The following is a 10,770-nucleotide window of genomic DNA, read 5'->3' as shown; positions in this document are numbered from 1 at the left end:
CTTTTTGCTTATGTGGTGCTGAGGAATCGAACCCAGGGCCTCATGCATACAAGGCAAGCGCTCTACCACTGAGCCACCTTCCCAGCCCCCCCCCCTTTTTTTTAAGATATTAGCATCTCACAGAGTTTCCTGCTTGGGCTGGCTTCAACCACTATCCTCAGATCTCAGCCTCCTGAGTAGCTAGGATTACAGGCATAAGCCACTGGCTTCCAGCATCTTTGTTTTGCTAGCACTTCTAGTATTATGTTTACTGAAAGTGGCAACAGTGAATAACTCACTATACACTTGATCTTATTTAAAAAGCTTTGAAACCGGGCGCCCGTGGCTCACACCTGTAATCCTAGCTACTCAGGAAGCTGAGATCTGAGGATCACCGTTCAAAGCCAGCCCGGGCAGGAAAGTCTGTGACACTCTTATCTCCAATAAACCACTAGAAAAAAACCCAGAAGTGGTGCTGTGGCTAAAGCTGTAGAGCGCTTGCCTTGAACCGAAGAGCACAGGGACAGCACCCAAGCCCAGAGTTCAAGCCCCACGACCGACAAAAAAAAAAAAAAAGGCTTTCAGTACTTTATTATTATTGTTGTTGTTATTATTTGGTCTTTTTCGTTAATCACGGGTTTGAACTCAAGGCCTGTCTCTGAGCTCTTTTTTTTTTTTTGTCAGTCCTGGGACCTGAACTCTGGGCCTGGGCACTGTCCCTCAGCTCTTCAGCTCAAGGCTAGCACTCTACCACTTGAGCCACAGTGCCACTTCCAGCTTTTTCTGTTTATGTGGTGCTGAGGAATCGAACCCAGGGCCTCATGCATGCAAGGCAAGCGCTCTACCACTGAGCCACCTTCCCAGTCCTTCTGAGCTCTTTTTTGCTCAAGGCTAGTGTCTACCACTTTGAGCCACAGCACCACTTCTGGTTTCCTGGTGTCTAACTGGGGATAAGAGTCTCACAGACTTTCCTGCCCCGGCTGGCTTCGAACCAGAGTCATCAGATCTTAGCCTCTTGCGTAGCTAGGATTACAGGCATGATTATAGGCACCCGGTTTCTGGCTAGAGTTCTTCCCTGTTAAATATGGTGTTAGGTATGTTTCTTTCATAAATGGCTTTTATTATGTTGTTACAGTTGTCAATAGAGAGACTGATGAAGGTAAAGTTCAAGTATAAATTCCTGAGGTCAAGCCCCAGTATCACCAAAACCACTGTTGATGCTCTCTATATTTTTTATTTCACTTATTGAGTTATTCAGCTCCAAGATTTTTGTTTGTTATCTCTTCCTCCTCCTATTATTATAAGTAGTAGTATTATCTATTTTGTTTTCTATTGAGACAGGTTCTCACCATGTAGCCCATACTACATAGTGACTCTATTTGGTGAGTTTATCATTCAGCTTTTTCATTGTTTTCCTTATTCCATATTCTATTTTCTCTTGTATCTTACTAGTTTCCTTAAGATCATTATTTTAAATCCCTATTTAGGCAACTTGTAGGTTCCTTTAGGGTGGTAACTGGAAAGGTATGCTTTAGTGGTGTCGTGTTTCCTTACTTTTCCTGTTTCTTGTGCCTTTATGATGATATAAGATAACTTAATAGAACAATTGTCTCTTCCAAAGTTAAGAGTGGTTTTCCTAGGGAAAGACTTTCTTCTATAGATGAACCCTAGAGTGCCTTGTGGACAGATTATCTTGACTCTTTGATTATCTTGACTCTTTTCCAGTTAGATACAGTAGTGTAGATTTCGTATAGTTTCTCTAGTTGGGGTCAATATCAACAGTGATTGTAGATACCTCGGTGGTGTAGGATATCAGTAGGACAAGGTTGTTAGGGTTCTCAGTTGCAATTTCCTATCCTCCTTTTTTTTTTGCAGGGGAGAGATTTAACTGAGCATGTCCGTCTTGGTGTCAGTCATCACCCATCACTCACAGTCAACCACAACAATGTTATCTAGGGCACAGAGTTAGTTTGGAGATAGTGTGATGTTAGGGACATGGGCTTAGTGTCTGTATGACCTATAGTGACAGTTGTGACCAGTTCATTTTCTGAGGCATGGGGTATGCAGCTCTCCCACAAATATGGGAAGTATGCTTTTGAGATATTTCTTAGTGGCCAGAGATAAAGCTGTGACTGATCCTGAATGTCGGGGTACAGCATTATTCTGGCTTTGGGAAAGAAAGAATGTTTCAGAGGCTTGGGCACAGTGTTGTTGGCACAGTGGAACAAGCAGGAGACAATGGCCATTTGAGTACCAAGAAGGGAGGAGGTATTATATAATGGTGCCTTTGGGCTCTGGGGTAGTGGAACCCAGACTCTGTGAAGCTAGTGCATGTAAGAAGAACCTAGAAATGTCAGGGTATAGATGTGGTTGTACTCTAGGAATCATGAAGTAGTGAGATGATAGCCATACTCCCTAGAGAGGTAATGGGCTTTGATAGCTCAGACTGTGGATCTAAGGACACAGGGTTCTACAGATGTTTGGCTCAGAGGGTGGGGTGGCACAGTCTAGACAAGACTCTATTTCCCTAAGGAGATGGTTTACTGAACATTTGTTCAGGTAGCTGGGAACACAATGTTCTTGTAGGCCAAGGCCAGTAGAACATTGTTGACTCAGATGCTAGGGGGTAGGGATTTACTACATGGTCTAGGCTCTGAGGAACTGGGAGGAAGAATAAACAACAACGAAGATGGAGATTAATCGGGTGCCTCTTATGCAGCTTGTTCCCAGGGGTGAAGGAGCTGCAGCACCTTAGCTAGGGAATGATGCATTCTTATTTATGCAACTATACTTCAATGGGTTCAATGACCACTGAGTCTCTGGGATCAAAGGATACATTGACTAAGAGTCGCTGGGGCAAGATGCATTGTAGCAGTCAGTTCTTTCTTTGGTGATGTTGGGGTTTGAACTCCTAGTGTTGCACTTGTTAGGCAGACACTACTACTTGAAGAGTGGTGGCTCTTGTTTCAAAGTGCCGCAACACAGGAACAGTTTGAGCACACATTGTGAGCTACTTTTCTGGAGTAGTGTAATGTGAACTCCACTACACAAAGCTCCAGGCATTTCCATAATCTGAGCTTAAAGCTTGTGAAGAATTTAGATTTCTTGAAAAATAAAAACTGTAGGTGTCTGCAGCAGTGTTGGGAGCCATGGAGCACTTTCTGCGCAGGGAAAAGTCCTTCCTGGGTCTCACAGGCCATGTTACTATAGCAGAACAAGATTTTTCCTTCCTTTCTTTGTACCACTTCCTTGTTGTGCCATATTTCAGTGCTGTCCTTTAGTCTTTCTTCAAAATGTAGTTGTTTATTGTGGTGATTCTTTTTCAGAGGCAGGAAGGAAGACAAACATTAGGCACTTATAGGCCATCTTCTTCTGAATCTTTTTATGCTTTGGCTACATAAGTGGTCTTGAATGAAAATATTAACTGGAATAAAAAATCATGACAGCATGATATGACAATAAGGCCTATGGTTTTAGGGTAGGATTAAAAAAATTAAGTTTAGAGGTTGTTTTAAGAGCAGAAATTTCTTTTCAAGTTAGAGTGGGCCTTGAAGGAAATATGCCTGGTGTTGTGTCCCTGGATAGCCTTGTTCTGCATGCTCTCTGCTGAGTTTATAAATGTGGAGACAGTGTTTAAGTTAGCCTCAGGAAGGCTGCATTTCCATAGCAAGCCAAACCATAAATGTTCCTGGTGGTTTTATATTTCACTGTTTGGTATAACTTTGGGGAGAGATGTTTATTTTCTATTTGTGACCCTTGAATCCTGAGGCAGTTATACTTTATTCTGTATTAGACTAGAAGTCGATCTTACAGCAGATTCTTGAATTTTAGATCCATTGAATTGAATTGGTTTGCATAATTAAGGTACTCTTTTTTACACGTTTCTTTTCTGCAATTATTATAATGCTGTAGAGATCAAAAATTTGTGTAATAAGAAACACATAGGATTTAAAGAGTCTCCCAGTTAACCTTCTTTAGTATTTATGGTGTTATAAAATAGATGTCCATTCACAGCTGGGCTTTATCCAAGTTTCACTATACAGATGGCTGTATATATTGCCCTTCAAATCCTTGTGGGAGAAAGTTTATATTTTCTTCTCTCTTTCCCTATTAATAACATGTTTCAGTGTCTAATAGTCATCTTGATCAGGAAATGCTTTTCTCATGTCTGACTTAAATCTCTCCATCTGCACATGAACCGTATTTCTATGCCCTTTGACCTCAATTGAGGTGGGAAATAGGCAGTTACTATTACTCTTCTGTTTCTTTACCCATTGTACAAATCAGTGATAGTAATAAAGTCAAATTTCTCAGAGAAAAGTAAACATCTGTCTATTCCACATGAAACAGATCTTTGTTTCAGAACTAAGAGAATATTTAATTAATATTACTAGCACAAGCTTATAGAAAATCCAAATGACAAAATATGTAAAATAAAAAGCAAATATACTTTGCTCCCATGCTTCTACCATTCTGCTTTTGAAAATAGTTTCTTAAATTAATATCTTGCCTTCCAAGCATTTTTATATGTAATTAGGTAAGAAAGTAAATATACAGATGAAAAATGAGAAACTAAAATTTGCATGTATAATAGATAGCATGATAATGTGTTTTTCATTCTGAATGTTTTTTCTCTTACTAGAGTTTTGACTACTCAGCATAAAATACCATGAAGAAAACTTATTGATACAGTACTTCATTTTAAACATTATGGTTATTAAACAATACATTAAGTTAAATCAGATTTGAAGTATATGAGGATGTTGGTATAATCATGGGAAACAATTGGACAGTATCTAAAACTCACTCACCTACAACCTGGGCATAGGTCCAATGTAAATGAGTATATATGTATACCAAAAGGCATATATTACAATGTTCATAGTGTCATTATTTGTAATGGCCTCAAATTATAAAATGTGCTTGAGTAGAAGAATGGATTAAAAAAAACTTTTTGTAAGGTGAACACTGGTGGCTCATGCCTATAATCCTAAGCTATTCAAGATGTTGAGATTTGAGGATCACCTCTCAAAGCTAGTCTGAGCAGGAAAGTGTATGAGACTTTATCCAATTAACTACCAACAGAGCCTGAAGTGGAAATATGGTTTAAGTGGTAGAGTGCTAGCTTTGAGGGTAAAAGCTCAGGGACGGTGCCTAGGCCCAGAGTTCAAGCCCCAAGACCAGCCAAAAAAAAAAAAGAAAATTTTAGTTATACAGAACAATAAAATAGAATGACATAAATAGATTAAGAGTTATGGTTACTGTCAAGCAAACGAAGAGAGATACAAACTTAGTAAGTGTGTAGGATTCCAATTAACTGTAGTTCAAAAAGTATACAAAAAAGATGAGCCAGGGCTCAAAGTAATGGTTGACCCTGTGGGGATGTTGACTGGATAAGCATACAATAGAGTCTTCTAGAATGATAGACATTGACTTGGGAGGTGATTACATGGAGAGACACATATGTGAAATTGGGTCTTAAGGATTGGGTGTTTCACTGTGTATACACCACATTCTTAATTTTCTACGTCCATTATACCCAAGGCTTCTGAGTCTGGAGTCAATTGTGTTCTAGACACATGTTTTCCTAAAGCCTTTCTGGAGGTTGGAGAAAGGTTTTAACCAGTTTTTTGCTTCATCAGTTAATATTCTTTCTTTTGTCTTCCGTGAACATTCATATTTCATTAAATTAAAAAATATACACGATGGGCTGGGAAGGTGGCTCAGTGGTAGAGCGCTTGACTTGCATGCATGAGGCCCTGGGTTCGATTCCTCAGCACCACATAGCAAAAAGAAAAAAGCCAGAAGTGGCACTGTGGCTCAAGAGGTAGAGCGCTAGCTTTGAGCTTTGAGCTGAGGGACAGCTCCCAGGCCCAGGGTTCAGGCCCCACGACTGGACCTAAAAATAAAAAATATACACGATGATAGTTTTATTATATAGTTTTACTCTAATTTCTTGAATAGTCTCATTTTTATTAAAACTTCTCTGTTGACTGTATAATGAAGTACAGTTAGGTCTCCAAGCTGCAAATTTTGTTCAGGTTATATTCTAGTATGTATGGTTCCTTTATATTTGGGTATGGAATTTCTTTTAGGAGTGGTGAAATATTCTGAAATTATGGACTGCTGATGATTGCAAACTACATAACTATACCAAAACTAACTGAATTGTACAATTTATAGTTTATAAACTTTTTCAAGTTGAAGGCAAGTAATATTCATTAAAACTATATAGGGGCTGGGAATGTGGCTTAGTGGTAGAGTGCTTGCCTAGTATGCATGAAACCCTAGGTTCAATTCCTCAGTACCACATAAACAGGAACAACTCCACCCCCCCAAAAAACTACTATTTAAAAATCTCTAAGAAATTAAAAATAGTATTGTGAGAATAAAATATTTGGCAAAAAGTCTACAAATATGGCATGGGTAGATGTATAGGAATGATTTATTTATTTATTTATTTTTTGGGTCCGGTCGTGGGGCCTGAACTCTGGGCCTGGGCGCTGTCCCTCAACTCTTCAGCTCAAGGCTAGCGCTCTACCACTTGAGCCACAGCGCCACTTCCAGCTTTTAGGAATGGTTTATGAAAGATATAGGTATGCTTTCCCTATTGTCTTCTTTTTGCTTGATGAGGAGAATCAGATGTCTGAGTTTATGCAAAGCACTGATGGATGTCAGCAATGGAATTCAATAGTTGGAGAGTAGGATGTGAGTCATAAAGTGCTGCTATAGGCAAAAGTTGGAGATCTAGGCTCTGGAAGAGTGAATCAACAAATTGTATGTTCACATGTTGGTGTGTGTGTGTGTGCGTGCGTGTATCCTTGAAGTGTGTACTCTTTTGTTCTAAATTTAGATGACCATTATAGCAAATGTTCTATGTGTCACATTAAATGCTTTCTTCTGAGGTCTCATCTTTCAATGCTTTTGTCACCCTATTCTCCATATGTTTTTGGTTTATGCAGTAATAGGCTTTGATACTTATACATATTGTTATGGGCTCATTGATAATCAAGGATAAAGTTTTATCTATAAATCATAACAAAGTTCTCTCCTTATTTTATATACACATACGCAATCTTGCCTAATTTCTGTCATTTGATTTAATTTGACAAGTTGGTTATGGAGTATTATAAAATTTTAAAATGAATTCTCACTAGATGTCAGTAGCTCACACCTATAATTCTATTTACTCAGGATACTGAGATCTAAGGATTGTAGTTCAGAGCCAACCTGGACAGGAAAGTTCGTGAGACTGTTATTTTCAATTAGCCACCCAAAAGCTGGAAATGGAGTTGTGGCTCAAGTGGTTGAGCACTAGCCTTGAGCCAAAAAGCTCAGGGACAGTACCCAGGCCCTGAGTTCAAGTCCCAGTAATGGTACACAAATGAAGATTATAAAATAAATTCTACTAGTAATATATCCTTGGCTAGGTCCTACAACATCTTCCTTACTTATAAAATGCAAGTGCAGTATGGACTTCACTGTTGTTGGTCAGATCACAGCAGCTTAGGAAAGGTTGGTTAACGCTTAAGTTTTGTGCACACATGACAGTGTAATCTTTCACAACATCCTTTTCATGATTTTCACAACTCCCAGAAAGTGTACAACTGATAAATTGTTATGTTTCTCTAGGGAGAGTCACGCCAGGGCAGCTCACATCCTATATTCAACTCTTCAAGAACAACCTGAAAGCTCTAGTGAATCATTGTGGGATCCTACAGCTGGGGCTGGCTACAGTTCAAACATTGAAGCACCCACAGTCTGCCAAATGGGACAACTTTTTGGCATTTGAAAGGCTTCTCCTCCAGGTATGTTGCTATGGGAACAATGAAAGTTTTGACTTCCAGAGAAAACCTTTGATTTTGACTACAGACTTAGTAATAAATCACATTGTTGATATAGCCTTTGTTGTTATCTCCACATTAAAATCCTAGTAGTTTTTGTACTTGTTTAATTTTTTTGACAGCCACATCTTTAGTTTCTCAATATTAAGAATGATTTTTGAGCATTTGACTAGCTTCTGAAAACTTCATTTCCATTTTGTGCCATTTGGACTTTTTTTTTTTTGAGAAGTTGAATCACGAATGTTTATTAGAAAAGCAGCAATTGCAGGCAGACCCATTTAGATTTTTATTGATCTTGATGGCATATTTATTTGATTTTTACAACATTTCTTTTTTTTGGGGGGGGGTCCGGTCGTGGGGCCTGAACTCTGGGTCTGGGCACTGTCCCTCAGCTCTTCAGTTCAAGGTTAGCGCTCTACCACTTGAGCCACAGCACCACTTCCGGCTTTTTTCTTTTTGCTTATGTGGTGCTGAGAAATCGATCCCAGGGCCTCAGGCATGCAAGGCAAGCACTCTACCACTGAGCCACCTTCCCTTTTACAACATTTCTTGCAAAATATTTATTCTATTTACATTTCATGTGACACTACCTAGTGTCTGATTCTTTAACAACATAGAGAGTGCGCATTAAAATGATGTTTAGCAAGAGATGAAGGGAAGTGAATTTCAATTATCATTTTTTTCCAGAAATTTTATACATGGTGAGGATTTTTATGATCAGTGCAGCATTTTCCCCCCAAAAAAATATTCAGTCAGGCACTGGTGGCTCATGCCTGTAATCCCTAGCTGAGATCTGAAGATTGTGGTTTAAAGAGATCCTGGACACTTATTCCCAATAGACTACTCAGAAAAAGTCAAAAGTGTGACATTGTGGCTCAAGTGGTAGAATGCTACCATTGAGCAAAAGAAGCTTGAAGATAGCCCCAGACCCTGAGTTCAAGCCCTAGGACCAGAAAAAAGTATTTTTCCTTTAAAAATGTCTAAATTAAGGATTCATTCATTATAATTTATATTTATTTCTCGGTCTTTGTTGCTACTAGAAACCATGAATATATACCAATATTATAGTTTTAATCCAATGCCATAGGTTTCTCCCTTTCTATGATTGTGAATTCCTTCTCTGTTATTGTCTCCCATTATTCTCAATATCTTTAGTTACTTAATAAATCTCCCATGTGTAACCAGGTTTCCCTTACCACTGCTGCCCTCCTCTCCACCAGGGCTCTTTCTTGCACTGGTATTCACACTGTGATGCTCTGTTGAAGCTTGCCCATGCCATATCCTTCTTACTTTGCTCTGACTCTGATGCTCACGCTGGGGCACTGGGTTATCCCTTTCTTTGCTTCCTGCCTGGGTACTTTTCTGCTTCTCATGCCCCAAACCCTATCAGACAGTATGCGTATGATTGATATTGCCTGCCTTCTTTTCTCTGAACCTTTCCTCTCTACCAGCTAGTCCCATGAACAACTTATTCACTGTGCTTTGGTCTAGCCTGAATGGGGACCTCCCTGCAGCTATTCTTCACAGGGCTGTTCCTCTGTCCCATTGGATCCAACTACTTAGGAGGCCCTACCAACCTCTGTGCAACCTCGTTGCCCAGCTTTAGCTCTAATATTATGCTCTGAGTTGTTGTTGGCTCTACCTATGGGCATCTTTTTGCCCTGAGAACCTGCTCTAGTTCATGATGACAACCTCCTTCATGTTTCCTGTCCTTCCATGTGGACAAACCTCCCCTCTCTGGTGCTGCTCACACTTCAATGTCCAGAAGATAAACCTCAAGCTTCAAAATTAAATCAAAGTTCTGGGTGCTGGTAGCTCACACCTGCACTTAGGAGGCTGAGATCTGACAATTGCAATTAAAAGCCAGCCCAGGCAGGAAAGTCTTATCTCCAATTAACCACCAGAACCCGAAGTTGCACTGTGGCTAAAGTGGTAAATCACTAGCTTTAAGCAGAGTTGTTCAGGGACAGCGCCCAGGCCTGGAGTTCAAGCTCCATGACCAATTTTTAAAAAGTTGGAGTTCAAGCTCCATGACTAATTAAAAAAAAAGTTTTCTCCTGTTATCACAGACTTTTTTTGAAGCCTGTGTCTTGTATATACATTAATCTGATTTGTGGAAGGGAATGGAATAATAAAATGGTGAGACAAAGGACAAAGAGTGAACCAATGAAAAATCAATACTCACAAGACATTACGTTAGAAATGAACTTTAAAACTTAGGGAGAGAGTGGGGGGGAGGAAAAGTGGGAGAAAAATGAAGGAGGGGCTAACAATGTTCAACAAGAAATGTACTTATTACTTACATAATGGTAAAGCCCTCTGTATATCACCTTTATAATAAAATTAAATTGGATTAAAAATAAAATAAAAACACAAGAGTTGTTAATAAATTATGGGTTGGGAAGGTGGCTCAGTGGTAGAGTGCTTGCCTTGCATGCATGAGGCCCTGGGTTTGATTCCTCAACACCACATAAGCAGAAAAAGCCAGAAGTGGCACTGTGGCTCAAGTGGTAGAGCACTAGCCTTGAGCTGAAGAGCTGAGGGACAGCACCCAGGCCCAAAGTTCAGGTCCCATGACCGACAAAAAAATAAAATAAAATAAAAATTACTATTTTCTTAGAAAGAAAAAATTAAATCAAAGTGTTTCCAACCTAAGATTTTTGTCCTAGGAATAAAAATCTGCCAACTTATTAGAGGTTTCTAAGCCATTGTATGATAGTAATCTTTTGTTTCATATTTAGAATGTTAGATTATTTGATGTGATGCTATTTGGTGTGATTCCTTCAACAAATAGAAAAGGAATTAAAAAGACAGGGAAAGGGGCTGGGAAGGTGGCTCAGTGGTAGAGTGCTTGCCTTGCATGCATGAGGCCCTGGGTTCGATTCCTCAGCACCACATAAGCAAAAAGAAAAAAGCCGGAAGTGGCGCTGTGGCTCAAGTGGTAGAG

The 10,770-nt window shown here is 39.5% G+C and overlaps 1 protein-coding gene across 1 annotated transcript in view; it reads left to right on the top strand.

Moving 5' to 3' along the window:
* The window catches only part of Scfd2 (sec1 family domain containing 2), a 311,618-nt gene that overhangs the window by 22,019 nt on the left and 278,829 nt on the right, over window positions 1–10,770 (top strand). Inside the window, exon 4 of the mRNA XM_013008866.1 lies at window positions 7,612–7,787. Within this exon, the coding sequence (XP_012864320.1) occupies window positions 7,612–7,787 (176 nt within the window). The remainder of the gene's footprint in view (window positions 1–7,611; window positions 7,788–10,770) is intronic.

The sequence above is a fragment of the Dipodomys ordii genome, unplaced genomic scaffold (genome assembly GCF_000151885.1).
Source record: "Dipodomys ordii isolate 6190 unplaced genomic scaffold, Dord_2.0 Scaffold8, whole genome shotgun sequence".
Classification (NCBI taxonomy): domain Eukaryota; kingdom Metazoa; phylum Chordata; class Mammalia; order Rodentia; family Heteromyidae; genus Dipodomys; species Dipodomys ordii.
The sequence above is the reverse complement of the archived record's forward strand: the minus strand, read 5'-3'. Positions and strand labels throughout refer to the sequence as shown.